Raw genomic sequence first — 15300 nt, forward strand, 5'->3', positions numbered from 1 at the left:
CTCTCTCTCTCTCTCTCTCTCTCTCTCTCTCTCTCTCTCTCTCTCTCTCTCTCTCTCTCAGTACTGGCAGGGGGACAGTACGGCGGACGTTGTCGTTCAGTGTCTGCCGGCACATTTTTATTTTCTGTGGAAAGATGAACGACATGGAAAGGAGTTCTCTCTTTTTAGGTAAGACATTCTCCGTCATTTCTATATCCAAACAGGTGTTAGTTAAAAAAACCTAACACCTGTTTTGCGCTTATAGCTAAGCTTATAACAACAACTAAATATTTTTTTTGCAGAGGTTGTTTGTGTACCACCCAGAGAATCAGGGTGCAGAAATCCATAAAGAGGAATTCCTTCAGTCTTTGTTGATAATACTGATCATTGAAATAGAATGACTGTAAAGCTGACTTGAAACACAACAGTCTGCAGTTTTGCCGACATTAAAACAGGTTTTTTCATACAACAAATCAACAGTGATTTTTTTTTTGTTCGATTAAATGTTTTTGAGAATCCTGTGTCGAACAAACTGTGGAGTGCAGATATACTTATTTTCTAAAAAGTATTTTTTTCCCCTAAATGTTCAACCCTTAAGCTGCCTTTCAACTCCACTGTATACTTAATAAGCCTACACAACATGACTAAATCAGTAATGTGCAAAGACAGTGGCCGAGCACCAATCTCTCTTCACATTTACCAGTGAAACAGGCTGAGGCAGGAGACTGAGTCATTAAACTCCTGCTAATACAAGAAGATCAAATCTTCATTATCAGTGTGTTGCTCCGAGTGACAGAGCAGGTGTCAGAATAAGGACCACGTAGAGGCAGACTTGAATTAGGTTCTGCAAATTACTGAGACCGAGACCAGATAATGATAAAAACATTCACGGGCTGGTGAAGAAATCTCTTCCTTGCTCTATCTCAGATGTTGGGGAAGGCAGCGATCGTTACCTCGAGGACGGAGGAATTAATTAAAGATGAGAAAATCAAGACTACATTTGCTCCAATTAATTAAAAGGAATCATGTGTCTGACAAGTTGTTGATGAGGTTTAAGATACTAAACTGCCGCTATTTGCTCCTGAAATCCATCTATCATCTCCGCTGTTTGTCTCTGCCCTTGTATTTCTATGACCTGGGACTTTATAAAATGGTATGTATTATTTTATTATCTTCTGGAAAAAAAAGGCTCGTAGGGAAATACTTAGATAAACAAATCCATCAGAAGCAGAATAACAGCCTGTTTTCTCAAGTCATGGGAGGTTGACACGAAAGGAAGAGGCAGTTTGAATAATCAATGTTTGGATGACAGGCTGCTGGAGGCTAACACTGTGTTGCCAGTCGACTTCATCACTTCACAATCTTTCATTTTCCTGAAGTGGAGCCTTACAATTGCAGTCATGCAACCTCCGACAACACCCAGTTATACCGTTCAGTGGTTCAATAGGCAGGTGATCAGCTTTGTTCTAGAATTGATCAAATGATTGAGTGCAAATGGATCAGTCCTGCTTCTCTGGAGTGACTTGCTAATTATTTCATCACATTAACATTTGTCAGCTACCACCCCCAATCCAGTTTGGGTATATTTTGTGCTTATTGTTTTTTGTTAATCTTTTCTTGTCAAGTGCTCAGATTGTCCTGCTTGAATAACACCACTCCTGTCTCTCAAATTGCAAATTGGTTTTCATGGTGTATAAATTAGTGCCTCTGTTCAGCAATCAAACGGAACCTGACGGCACCTCTTGAACTGAAACAAGCTGTATGTTTCTTGTGCATATTCACAATGCTGAATAGTTGTGATTCATCATTTACAAAGATGATTAATTGTATCTTTTATCGCCTCAAGATGCACACTAAATTCATGTTTAGTTGCCACATGCAGTCTTTCTGTTAAACTCTTGGTAAATACATAAAGCACTGACAGCACACTGTCCAGAATGCTGTCAGAAAACGAACCAGTTACAGTGTCGGTACAGAGATACAGTGGCTTCCTGTTAAGCCTGACACTAGATCTGAGTAATAAAAAAGATATATGCACATCTATTTTATATGAATTTGGCAACAATTTAAATGTCACTGCCATGTAATCCCTTTGGGTAGCAATGTTAGCAATAATATGTATGTGCAAGACATTATACCTAACATCATGAGCTACATATGGGATGGAATGCTGTAATGTCGTTGTGCAGACATTATGCCTGAAAAGCCTTTTTTATGCTCTGACAACTCCTTTCCACAGAATTGAATCACTTTTGTGGTAGTATCCCATTAGATTTGAAGTGTTTGATATTTATATCAATATATTATTCAATTTACCTTGCACAGAAGTGAGACTGTCTGTTGAACTGAACAACACAAATACAACAAAATCAATAAAATGTGCAGTTAAGCATGTTTTTTATATATATATAAATATAACAACTGTCAAGTTGGACACCAAGTTGAAAACCTTTCTCGGCCTCCCTGTTCACCAAACATCTTAGCATCACTGAAACTTTATGATAACATGATATCATAAGACTGAGGAAATGCATCATGGTCCACCAGTTCCCTCCCCTTGAGGCTACTTTACCTTCCAATGATTGGACCATAACAGAGTGGTGGTCCTATTAGTTGATCATTACTCATCTCAGGTGTCAGTGATATTATGTAATGGTCTTTCATGGAAGGTCATCACAGCGGTAGGATCCCTTTGAGAGGCATCTGTCACGGTGTACCGGGCTGCAGTTAAAGACAAAAAGCCTTAGCACAAAGCTTGTCTGTGTGTGTGTGTGTGTGTGTGTGTGTGTGTGTGTGAGACTCTCTCAGTGGCTGACAAACTTATCAAACTCTTATCTATCTAACTCCAAATAACATGAATTCAAAATGATACTTTGTTGTTTTAATGATGTTTCTAAGGGTGTACAATACAAAGCAAAATGTAAGAGACAACACACCGAACACTGATCCAAAAGTTGGGCTACTAATTGCCGACTAAATAGTAGTCTAATCCACCGACTTTGTGCTCCAGCCACATTGTCAGACTCACTGTTAAAAACTACATAAATAAAGGATCAAAATTGATGCAGCAGGACCAGAGATATTGTCTTTTTTATTCCACACATTCTTCTTCCTTGCGAAAACCTGAGGCCTCTATACCCACAATGCGACTCGACCACTGACAGTTTGGTCGGAGATTCAGGCTCACTTCCTTCGATCTCCAAATTGAAATCGTCAGCTCCAGCTAACACTGACTCAAGTGACATCACCTGAGATCATTTATTGGACTCCAGACCCTCCCTCTGGAGCCACAAAAGGCTTTATACGATACTTTTCCACACATTTACTAGTAACCCCCAAGACTTTGATGTGAAAAATTGGTGACGCTCCCCTCTAAATTTCCCTCTAAGGCAACCCATCAGGTCAAAAATGTATCCAATACTTTGACTTTGACATTAGCATGTTTGCACACTGAAATGCACCACAGTATAGAATAGAAAGTTGTAAATTGAATGTGTAGATGTTGGCACTGCCTAATGCACTCTGTATAATACAGACCAGTAATCCAAAGTGGCTTTATTATGAGAGAGCCACAAGCTCTAAATGATTCTTCCATTTTGCCTATATGATGAAAGAAGCACATTTAGGAATTTATATTGGTTACTAGAAGAAAAAAAAAAGCCATCACCAGGAAAAATTTGTATAACTCAAATTATCAGATTTCTCAATTCCTCTTTTGGACCATATAAGCTGTCCTCAGGATTTCTTAACATTGCGGTTGAATCTCCTGCACCTCATTAGAAACATGATGGTTATTTTCGTCTGGCTCAAATTTATGCCAGATTCCCTTCAAACGCCCATTAGAGTAGGTCCCTGGTGACATAAACCTCCCTGACACATGTTTGGCCACTCACCAGGTTGACGTCCAGGTTGAGGGGTGGATGTGGTGGAAAAACGATGTGTAATCAGGCGTCTGTGTGTGCGGTTGGGGGCAGCAGGTGTGAGAAGGTTCCTCGCCTGCCAGAGCCTCTCCTTCACTCCTCATTAGTAACCTTGTAGACGCCTGGCTGTCAAACAAAGAGCGTTAAAAACAATTCAGCCCCTCTAATGTTGTGGTTCGGTTTTCGTGAAGACTCACATTCTTTTTTTCTGCTTGAATCTGGCCTAAGTAACTGGAAAGTCACCACGTGTAGCTGTGAGTAACACATTAGATAGTTTGTGAACAATTTCAGATAATGGCGGCATGAAAGCTCAGTGACTAAGGCTTCTCAACAACTAACCTCTTAAAAGCTAATTAGGATGATTATATCAAACCACAGTCAACTTTCTTGGCAGTTTGGTTTTGATAATTGTGTGGGGCAACCACAGTGGAGTGCAGAGGAAGCAGCTGAGTGTTGATGTTTTAGTCATTGCACTGCAGTGTGGGTGTTTTTTAGAGCACTGTGAAGGTCTGTCTTTGGACCGGGGCTGGTATGTGTCTGGCTGAACTAATGGTTCTGACAATTGTTGCTAAAGGGAGAAGAATAAAACAAATATGTTTTATGAAATGTCAGCCTTTATCTTTGTTTTCTTGTACACATTAGTTAGTGTTCTTCTTCCTCCTCATCCCTGGTCACAAAACCTTGTTTGCACTTGTGTGTTTTTTTCAGGTCAATATTAAAGGAATAGTTAGACGATTGGAAAATATGCTTATTGGCTTTCTTCCGGACAGTTAAATGTGAAGACAGAATATAGACGGTGAAGACAAAATGCATCACATAAGGGTTTGTTTTGTATCTCTCTTTTGTTTTTATCTCACTGGCGATCTCACAAGCAGATGGTAGATGACCATAAACCAGTCACTTATGTGCGTCAGTATTGAATATATTGTATGGTATATATACATAAACACAGTCTAAATGACCTTTACTTAAATGCACCACAGAGGAGCCAATTGCACTCGTTTGCTGATAAGATCTGTACTGACTTAAAGAGCAGCCTTGTGGCAATTCACAATTTTATTGTCACAACGTTTATTGTCGTATATACTTTCATGCCAACATCAATGTCGGTGTCCATTTTAGCAGCTTTCATCTTCTAAAAGTGGCCTATTTGTCATTCAACCCTTTACTAACCATATTTGTCTAAAAAAAGGTTTTGATGTTTTTACCAGCCTATTTCATTACGATTGATCATGAGCATTAGCACCTGTCTGAGTCAAATTATTTTGCCTTTGTTGTATTTTCCTGTGACTGGTGCTTTTCTGGGATTGTAAAACCCAGATCCGGTGTTTTGTATTTAAACACCCCTATATGTCAGCTAAATTGTCTTGGCATTCCTGTTCACTGGCAGCTAGTTTAAAAACATAATTTGCAAAATGGATTCAGTAAGCCCCGGATCAATTCCTCTGCCATTTCTCACACAGAGCTCCCCCTAACGGGAACCATCTGAATGGGCATATCTATAAACATCGAACAAAAAGTTCGGAAATTCGTGTTTGGTAGATTATTTCTCTGTTGTAACAATGCTTCTTGGCAATAAATGTTATACCGTTGGAAAGCCTGTTTATTTACCTTTCAAACGGTGCCCCATTTGTAAGGATCATGCATTTCTGGGATGAGCAGCACAGCTGAGTATGTGGGTTGCACCCATGAAAAATTTGCCGACAGAGAAATAATCTACCAAACACTAATTTCCTAACTTTTTGGTCGATGTTTATATTCATATCTATATATTTCCCTGGCCTTCTCTGACTCTGAGTCTTATGGACATCATTTTGCAGCACTAAGTAAAGCTTTGGAGAGAAGAAAGAGGGCTGGACTTTAGAACAAAAAGTGTTTTCTGTCAGCTCATAATCATTAAGCAGATACAATTAAAGCCATTTTACCTATGGTCCCATTTACTCTGTTCTCCAGAGCAGCAGCAGAGCGGGAAATTGAAGGTGTCAGAGGTAATCGTGGAGGTAATGGACAACATGAACATCAGATTGTTTTCCTTAAAAAAAGAAAATAAGTAAAAGTGTGCTTCAAGAAATGATTTGTATTTTATAATTAATTGATGGCAGGTTAGGTCACTCAGTAAGGACCCTAATTAGAATTCAGGTCTTTTTCATGGCGAGGATATACATCCAGTTGGACTATTCCAATTCATTTGTTTGCCAATTACTCAGTGTAAAAATAATTAATTTTAATAAGAGTTGGGAGAAAGGCAGGGTAATGGTTCCACTGGCACTGAAGCTGCATTTCATTGCATTTAAATGTAGAACTGTACTTTTTAATGTAAATGACAAGAAACTTGGACTTGAGCTAGCGGTCCTCCTGCAGCAGTAGTTTTAAAAACAACTCGCTTCATCTAGGCATTGAAACTGTTGCCTGTTGTAGTCCTAACTGCCACTGTTTGACTGTCTCCTTGTTTCTCTCAAATTATTATGCCTATTATAAATGAAATTAGCTCAGAAAATAGTTGAATAAAAAAACATTGAAGTATGATATTTCCCTGCTAAGTGAGATTTGAATCATAATTGCATCATTGGTGATGTTGCTGGCTTTTCCAAACTGTTGTACAGTTACAATGTATAATCATACTTTTGCAAACTAAACAAGACTAAAGTGAGTGAACTAGTTATCTTATTTGTTTGAGGTAAAACGCGGTAATTCTTTCTTTGACCACTTTGGCAGCGCAACCAGCTAACATTACGTAACATCTACATATTATTGCCTTGTAAAGATGTTGTGCTGAATGTGCGATTGTTAGCTAACAGTTGCTTAGGTACTCGAACAGCAGACAAATACCTGACAATTGTACTTTCAATAGTCACTCTCCTTTTAGCTGTTTTTTTTGTCCCCACTAACGTCTGAGGGGAATATGTGTCTCTTTAGCTGCTAAATGCTCCACTATGTTCACCAGCTAACTGCTAACGCTAACTTTGTGTGCTGTTTTGTGCTGAGCTGCTAGCTTACAGTGGGGTTAACGTTGTGGACTGTAAAACCAAAACAGTGAGTTAAAATACTGTATGCCAAAGGAGAGACTACATAATGCCAATGTGGGATTTGGTAAATCACAGCTAAGCTGAACAACATCTATTCTGTAGGCCCATTTGTATTACATTAGTTGATTCAGAGCTGACCTCCCATGCCTCAGGAAAAGATGAATGTTTGATGATTCATTTGCTGATTCTTTGCCACATTTCTCATTTATTTCATTAGTCCCCCCCCCCCCTACAATTTATGTCACTTTCTTGCCTCATGAATAATAAATCACATTTTTGCTGGTTCATTAGTGTTCTCATAAACAGTTCAAAGAAATCTCTCATATCGACCTTTGTTCTGCTGCTTGTCATCATAAAGCTTCTAGTTGTTCCAGAGCTTTGTCCTCTTCAGTCACAGATATTAGCAAATCAAGTAGGGTGTTTTTTTTCAGTTTGTGCAAAAATGTTGCTATGTGGAGGTGTAAGTGGAGACCTCCTGAAATCAAGAAGGTGACGCTTTCTTGCACCATTAAAGCCATCATCAACTCAAGAGGGCCTCTGATCATCAGTGCCCCATTCATAGCATGGTATCCACTTATTGACAGCGTCTATTTAATTGCTCTCAACGTGCTGAAGCAGTCTGATGGATTTTAAGCAGATGCTCATGACAGTTGAATAGCTTTCATCCTTTCATCCTACTTGCTCTTTACAACATACTCTTTTTAACGGCTTGATATTTTCACTGCACAAGTTATTTAGAACCATTTCTCTCTGAGGGCCCGTAAAAACCAGAAATCCATCATTCGGGTAACTAAATTGGTGAGGGCTCCATAAAGCTAGAGTACGAGCAGCAGCGAAGCAATAAGATGTATTGAATGCGTGTCTTGCTCAGCACGTAGCCAAAACCAGAATAATGGAGGAGATGGGTTGAAAAAAATAACTCTCCCTCTTTTTCTTCACGCCCTGTAATTGCGCTATTAAGCATTGCACCAGAAATATTAAATGAGTATTTGTTTTGAGGGTTGCGTTACAGTTATCTAATTAGTTTTTATGCTCAGAGGACTAGTAATTTTTTAAACTGACTGAAGAAAGTGAGAGCTGTTGGGCCATTGGCAAATTGCCTTGCTGAACAAATTCATATTTACCCAGAAGCTGAGTCTCTTTAGGCTTGTGACTGATGTAGCTGTGATCTATCACCCAAATAAAAGCTGAGTGTCTGCACCTTTAAGTGGGAATGATGTTGTTACATCAAATCTGCTACAAGGGGTGTAATGCAAAGCTACAGTATCTGATCATTTCATAAAGATATCTGTATTTGTCTGTGTGTACTGATTTACAGCATGCTAGAAGTGAGTAGGGCTGACCTAGACTTTGTTTGAAATCCCCTACTTGCAATAACTAATTTATATTTGAACTGCATTTTCAAAAATGTAGCAGACGTAGCAAATGTAAATAAAAGCAGTGCCTTTTTTGTGTTTCGGATGGACACAGAATAGGAGGTTTTAACAGTCGGAAAACACAAGTCAGAATTGCAATGGGACATTTTGTATGTGGTTGTGCATATAATGGGAAGAGGCCCAGATGAAAGTGAAGTTGGTCAAGAAACTAGAAAGCTGAAAATAACACTTTTGGCCGTTTTGCACTCGCTTTTGAGACGGTCCCTGACTCCAGCTTGTCAGTTTCTTGTCTACTGTCTAATAAAAGATCCAAACAAACTGTTTTGTGAATCTTTGATGTCAATTAAAGTTTGTCTATTAATATATTAATATTCCTGTATTCCATTTCCTCTCTACTCCCTTTCCTCCCTGCAGCACTATGCTAAGATCCCAGGAAGCCTTCCCACCATGCTGGAACTGGGCTCCTGTTCGGTCAGCTCTCAGGCTCTGACAGGGGACCACAATGCTTTGGGGCTACCGAGAGCCCCATCAGGGCCGGAGTGTTCAGGAGGTGGTCCGGGCATGGGGACGATGTGTGGTAGCAGCACCCCGAGGCACCACATCCTTCACTCGTCCCCAACGGACAGTGAGAACTGGCAGAAGCATCGTGCAGGACTGGCCGCGGGGTCGAGCCTGTTGTCTGCATCCCACTCCTTCCTGGAGCCCCAAAGTCTCTCGACCAGCTACGACACCCTCTACCTCCCACAAATGTCTGGCCAGGCTCCCCCTGTAAATCCGAACCGTCTCGGCCTCTCTCTTGATGTGGCCTCGACTTTTGAAGTCGGAGCAGGAATGTTAGGGGTGGATGGAGATTTGGCGGTCAGTCCCAATGTGATGAAGAGACGTCGGGGCGGCCTGATCGAGCAGAAGGACATTGTCAAAGCACACCAGGCTCATAAGATTCACAGCACACCACAGGCACGACGCAAGGAGTGGGAGTGAGTATGATGCTGATTTACATGCAGAACCCTGGCTCTCTCTTTCTCTTTCTCTTACCTGCTAAATTATCCCGAGCTTAATCCTAAATATAGTAATGTAGAAACAAACCACAGCAACAAAGCTGTATACAATAATGTTTTGACCAGATGATAACATCTGCTGTAGAGATGCTTTGGAATCTCAAAGTACAATTTATTTATATTTAACATCATTGTGACAAAATTCAATTTCCCAGAATGTTGTCAGAATCATAACCTATGGTGGGTGCAACTAAAATGGATATATTGGTCAGCTCTGTTGCGGCCACATTTTAGATAACACTTTATTTGTGTCATCAAATGATAGTATTCAGACTGGTTGATAAGGACAAAATTGTCATTTTCACACGTTTTCTCCTCAGTCATGTCAAACACAAATAAATGTGTGACAGGAGTTACAGTTGTAAAGATGGTGAAAGATATTCAATGCATGGGTTTGTGTATGTTCACAGTACTGTTTAGTGGGTATGAGTGCAGGTTTAAAAGAAGAGTTTGACATTTAGCAGGTGAGAGAGACCGTTCTCATGTTTGCATACAGTTAGTTAGCCTAGCCTAGCATAAAGACTGGAAACAGCTAGCCTGTCGCCATCAAACCGTAAGAAAATCTACCTACCAGCATTTAAACGCCACCAATTAACACATCTAGTTTATTTAATATGTGCAAAAAGCGAAGTTTCGTAATACCATACTCTATTGGGGGTCTATTTTTTTCATCTGCAAGTCATTGCTGCTCCCAGCCAAGCAATAGCGGGGCACATTATTAATGTAATTTTTCGTTTTATGTTTTAATTGGTGAGCTTTACAGGTGCTAGGTGCATTTCGTCAGCTGTTTCTCCTGCTTCCAATCTTTTTGCCAAGCTAAGCTAACTGGCTCCTGGCTGTGTGTGTATTTACTGGTTTCCTGCCCTGCAGCGCTGTGGATCTTCTAGCTGATTATAGCAGTGACGCCCCCCTCTGTTTCCCTGCTGAAGCTGGGGCTTCACCTCTAGTGGTGTTGGCACCCTCTGTGCCCCCCCGCTCCTGCCCCACCACAGGTACAGGATGCCACATCCCATTCTGAGTTATGTCTATGGCCAAAGAGACAGAGGCTTGGGGAGCGTGACGGCGGAGAGAAAGTGGGAGGATAGATGGGAGGTGGAGAAGAGATGGATGATGACATACAATGAATGCAGGGGAAGAGATGAGGAGGTAAGAGAAATAAGAGGCTCTAATTTGCATTTGATATTTAAGCCCATGTGACAGTGGTATTGATGTGGTTGATTACTGGATCACCAGGCCTGTTGAGATGCTCAGTCATGGACCAGATAACTATTCTCTCCCCTGCCTGATATAATTATTACAATACCACATGACAAATCTACACTTCATCCGCGGAGAGGACAATAACCTGAGTGAGTCAGGATATGTAACAACCATGAACATCCACCTCTCAGTGCCACTTAGCAACAAACCCACAGCCACCTGACGGGAGGATGGAAAATGAGATGTTGCACCTGAGCCAAAGTGTGCACCTGCTTTTGTTATTCAAAGGAAATTAAGCTGTTTTCAAACCAAGCTTGAGCATTATGTGATGAAAAAGAAAGCCCATGTGAGTTTTGTTCCTATCAGCAGCAATATCATGTTGATATTATTCAGTTCATAACTCAGTCTGTCCCTTGTTTCACTTTAGACTTCAGCAAGATATCTACATGGATGGATGTTTGTAGTCCCCAATGATCTACTTCTAAGTCATTGTTACCCCATGACCTGTCATATAGCGCCACCATCGCGTTATAATTAGCTGTGAACATTCATGACTCCCTGAAGATAATTCTTCATGTCTTATTGATTCCCGGACGTTTTCCCAAGTGTCATCATCGGGCCAAATTTCCCAGAATGCAATGAAGAAAACTTCTGGCTACCGTTCCATTAAATTATTAATGTTGCCCAGAGGATGATCTTTTGTGACCCTGTGACATTTCTTCTTGCACCTGTTTCACATTAACATTTCTAAGTAATTTCATACTGCAGACATAGAAATATACTCGGTGTAAACTTTGCAGTGTGTACTCATACTCCCCAGAGGAAGAACCCATTTGAGTCTGGCTTTTCCATGACCTGGTCTGTAGTGTCACTCTGTCAGACTGCACATTTTTAGACCTCCTGTTTGGTATAATGAAACAACGAATAACGAAAGATAAGACTAACGAAACCGTCAGTGTGTAGTTTCTTTCTAAACCCTTTGTGTCATGAATGTTAATGAGCAGTACAGTGTCGATGAGCCACCGACTTTGTCTCTAGTCTTGTTTTTTTATGTGCCTCCAATTAGGATATTCTGAAACGTTTGCTTGTCACATAGCTCTGCTTGAAAGACATGTTGAAACAGCAAACACTGCTTTGTAAATGAAGCAATTAAGCCTCACATTCTGGTATCTTGTTCTCCTCTTGGCAGGGGTTGAAAGTGTTTTGTATGTTTGTGTCTGTATTTGGGTGTGTGAGTCTGTGTGTATGTGCATTTGTGGCATTTGACACGTGGCGGTCTGGATAAAAACATCCTTTCGGAAGTACTTGATGTAATAACAGTACTTAGATTTGGCCTAAGTGTGGCCCTAATGACTGTAATCAAACTGAATCAATCTGGTATTTCAACGACATCAGGAGCAGTCGTTGGTCACAAATAGAGGAGGGCACTAAAAATGTTTTGGTCTCTGTCTGACCTTGGTGCTGTGTGTGTTTTTGTGTTAGATTTATGTGTGTATTTCTGAGGGAAAAGGTAGAGAGGAAGAGTTAATACTTTGCCAAAACGTTTTGCACACTATTTTAGACAAATTTCATAAAAATTCAAACCCAACAGAAAAGCTTCTGAAAGAGCAGCAAGACTACCTGAGCACAAGGCCAGTTTCCTAGTGACAGCACTGTGAATGAGACCGTACCCTAAGATGAATATTTTATGTATTCTAGGAACAACTAGTTGAAGGTTGTGGCATGTAGATTGTGTGTGTGTGTGTGTGTGTGTGTGTGTTTGACGTACCGTGGAGTCTTAAATTAGTTTCTTGATTGGCATTGATTTCAATTCTTCTGGGTCCAATGTCACACCTGCATTGTGTGCTCGTCATCTTTCACACTGAATAACTCCTCTGTCTGAGGGCACTTGCGCTCTCCTCAGCACTGTCGGCACACATTCACAGTAAACAGATGCAGGGTGAATGAGACTGAAGTGGCTGAGTGTAGTGATGATACAATTGCGGCTCTCCGCAGTCTCTGGACGATTCAATTGTACAGAAATTACCGAAGCATCTGAAAAAGGGATTTTAGGAAAAAGTAAATGCCACTTTCTTTTTGTTCTTTTCGCAAACACAAATGTCATCGTGTGTAGAGTAAACACCTGAAATCATCTGTTTAAATTCTTGTTTGATTAAAAGCATTGAGAAAGGCAAGTACATTCAGATTTTATACTCAAATGTTCTTTGACAATGTAAAAAATTTGATCAAAGGACATTTCTTGTTTCATTAGAAGTTTGTTTAAGTTTGTGAGATGGAACCAGCTAGAGGACCAACATCCAAACCTATAGACCTTTTCTTAGGACACTACTGTATTATCATTCTATTTGATTGATCCATTGTATCCATTTAAAGCCCCTTGAGGCAAATTTGTGATTTGGGATATTGGGATATATAAATATAATTGACTTGACTTGCATGTCAAAAGCGAATGATTCCTATCAGTGAAACACTCCTTCATATCTTTGGTCAGATTAGTCTGCTTCACATCAGAGCTGCATTTTGTTTTTTAGAGAAAATATGACACCACGATCACAATTGTCCCCAAATCGATTGCTGTGTGCTGACACAGGAATTTCATTTTACAAAATGTAGCAAAACACTGGCAACAAGGAACATCTTGGGTAGATAATAACAAGAATAAATATGCAATGTGTGTCGTTTTAGTTCCTTGGCTGCCATGATGACCAGCAACACACACGCACGCACGCACGCACGCACGCACACACACACACACACACACAAAACTCTGCACAGTGAAGACATATTGAGGGATGTCATATCAACAATTCATGTAATACTTCACAGGTGATGTATTCTGCAAATGCTCCCGGTCCTCAGTGGTTACAGATGAAAGATGAAGTCATCCGCACATCATCGATGCTGTAGCCACTGTGCGTGTGCTGTTTGTCTATGCGTTGTGTTATCGGTGGTGATCTCTGCATCCCTCCTGTCCGCGTTGGCTCTATTCTCGGCAGGGGTGTGTTTACAGACTGTGTGACCCTCATTTCTACTGATCACAACCTGATTGGAGAACACTGGCTGTGCCTCTGGCCATCCACAAAGCGTCTTCATTTGTCGACTTCATTGCTCACAGCTACAGTTGGAAAATTGCCTGTTTATAGCAGTGTCCCTGTTTTCATGCTTTAGGCACCAAGCACAAGCTTCATTATTTTTCCACCGGTACAGAGAACATGGTTCGGGGGTTCTTGTTTGAGTTGAAGACTGCATGAGGCATACTGAGCGTAGCAGGGCTGTAACAAATTACTTTGCTTTTTGCGACTGGCATGCCTCCATGAATAGCAAGGTTCAGTGACCAAATACTGACTGAAATACCTAAACTATTGGTTACAGATCGATTGACATGACATTTTATACAGGCGTTCATGGTCCTCACAGGATGAAGCCTGCTGACCTTTGTGATCTCTTGACTGTTGCTTAAGCGCCACCATGAGGTTTACATTTGCGGTTTGAGTGAAATTGTTTTGCAAACTATTTGATGGATTGCCATAAAGTTTTGCACAGAAATTCTTGTCCTCCTCAGGATGAAATGTAATCACTTTGGGGATCCCTTCGTTTTTCATAGTGGCATCATCAGGTATTTTAATTTGTCCATTACTTTGGTTTTGACCAAATACTTGCAGAACTGATGACATTTCCAGCATCCTTAGTTATACTTTGTGTGTAATGCAAATTAGAAGATGTCAGCATGCTAACACGCTAAGCTAAGATTTGTTATTTAGCTCAAAGCACCACTGTTTAAGTACGGCCTCACAGCCGCCAGCTGCAGACTCTTGTTAGTCTTGTTAGACAGATTCATCATTTCATAAAACACTGGAGTCAGGGTTATTTTGTTATCAATCTGGGAAGATACTTTCTGATGTTGAGCTTGAAAATTGATTTGGATGCAAGTTTGTAAATGATCAAAGGTGTATTCAAGACTTGTCGATAATCCTCAGAATACACGTTTGTTTTTTTGTCTTGAAGAATCACTTTTAGCCAATATAGGCTAGTGACACCCACTCTGGTTTGAATCTGCCTGCTTCTCTCAGTGTTTGTCTGGCAACAAAGCACTAACTCTGCTGCCCTCGCACTTTGGTTTCTTGTCAACTTGTTGAGCTGGTTTTCAGACGTATATTCAGGAGAGACGGATTTACATTAGTTGGTCATATATACAGCCGGCAAGTCTGCCATCGCCTCATTCACACATTCTCTCAAAGACTGCGGGAGGGTGTGATTGATGTTTCAAACAGAGGCATGAATGGGCATGTAATCTAAATGTCATGAAAACCTGTTCGCTCATTCATAACAATTTCACAAGATTTGCTGAAGGGGCACGACTGCACTCTTAGCTTCGAGCTACAGTTACTCACTTCAGATCAGTTTGAGGTCAATGGAAGATTTCCAAAAAGGTAATCTTAGGCAGCTTTGCTTCTTCTGTCAATGTTTTACAACTCAGGGTTTGACACTTTATTAGGCCTGCTACCTGACCCTTTCTAATTTCATCTCTCTCCTTGTATCTGTCTCCTTCTCCTTCTCCTTCATTATTGTCTCCCTCTCGGTGTCAGACAGACACCCAGCGCAGTGTAAATGTCAGAGCTGTTTGTCATAAGTGAATTATTAATGATGACACGCTGAAAAAGCCATTTTCAGTGCCACAAAACTATGTGTCTGTCAACCAATATGTAGAATGGAGAAGGCAATTGAGGGAGAATGTGTCGGG

The 15300-nt window shown here is 40.5% G+C and overlaps 1 protein-coding gene across 12 annotated transcripts in view; it reads left to right on the forward strand.

Moving 5' to 3' along the window:
• The first annotated feature begins 78 nt into the window (after window positions 1-78).
• The window catches only part of cacna1ea (calcium channel, voltage-dependent, R type, alpha 1E subunit a), an 81491-nt gene continuing 66269 nt past the window's right edge, over window positions 79-15300 (forward strand). For 10 of the 12 annotated variants that reach the window (XM_031864292.1, XM_031864294.1, XM_031864293.1 and 7 more), the window contains exon 1: window positions 8716-9278. In XM_031864292.1, coding sequence (XP_031720152.1) covers window positions 8749-9278 — 530 coding nt within the window. In that variant the 5' untranslated portion in view covers window positions 8716-8748. Of the gene's footprint in view, window positions 169-8715; window positions 9279-10312; window positions 10506-15300 lie in introns of those variants that run through there. The other 2 variants (XM_031864298.1, XM_031864302.1) reach the window with 2 other exon arrangements.

Source organism: Anarrhichthys ocellatus, unplaced genomic scaffold (genome assembly GCF_004355925.1).
Source record: "Anarrhichthys ocellatus isolate YVR2014 unplaced genomic scaffold, GSC_Weel_1.0 scaffold30, whole genome shotgun sequence".
Lineage (NCBI taxonomy): Eukaryota > Metazoa > Chordata > Actinopteri > Perciformes > Anarhichadidae > Anarrhichthys > Anarrhichthys ocellatus.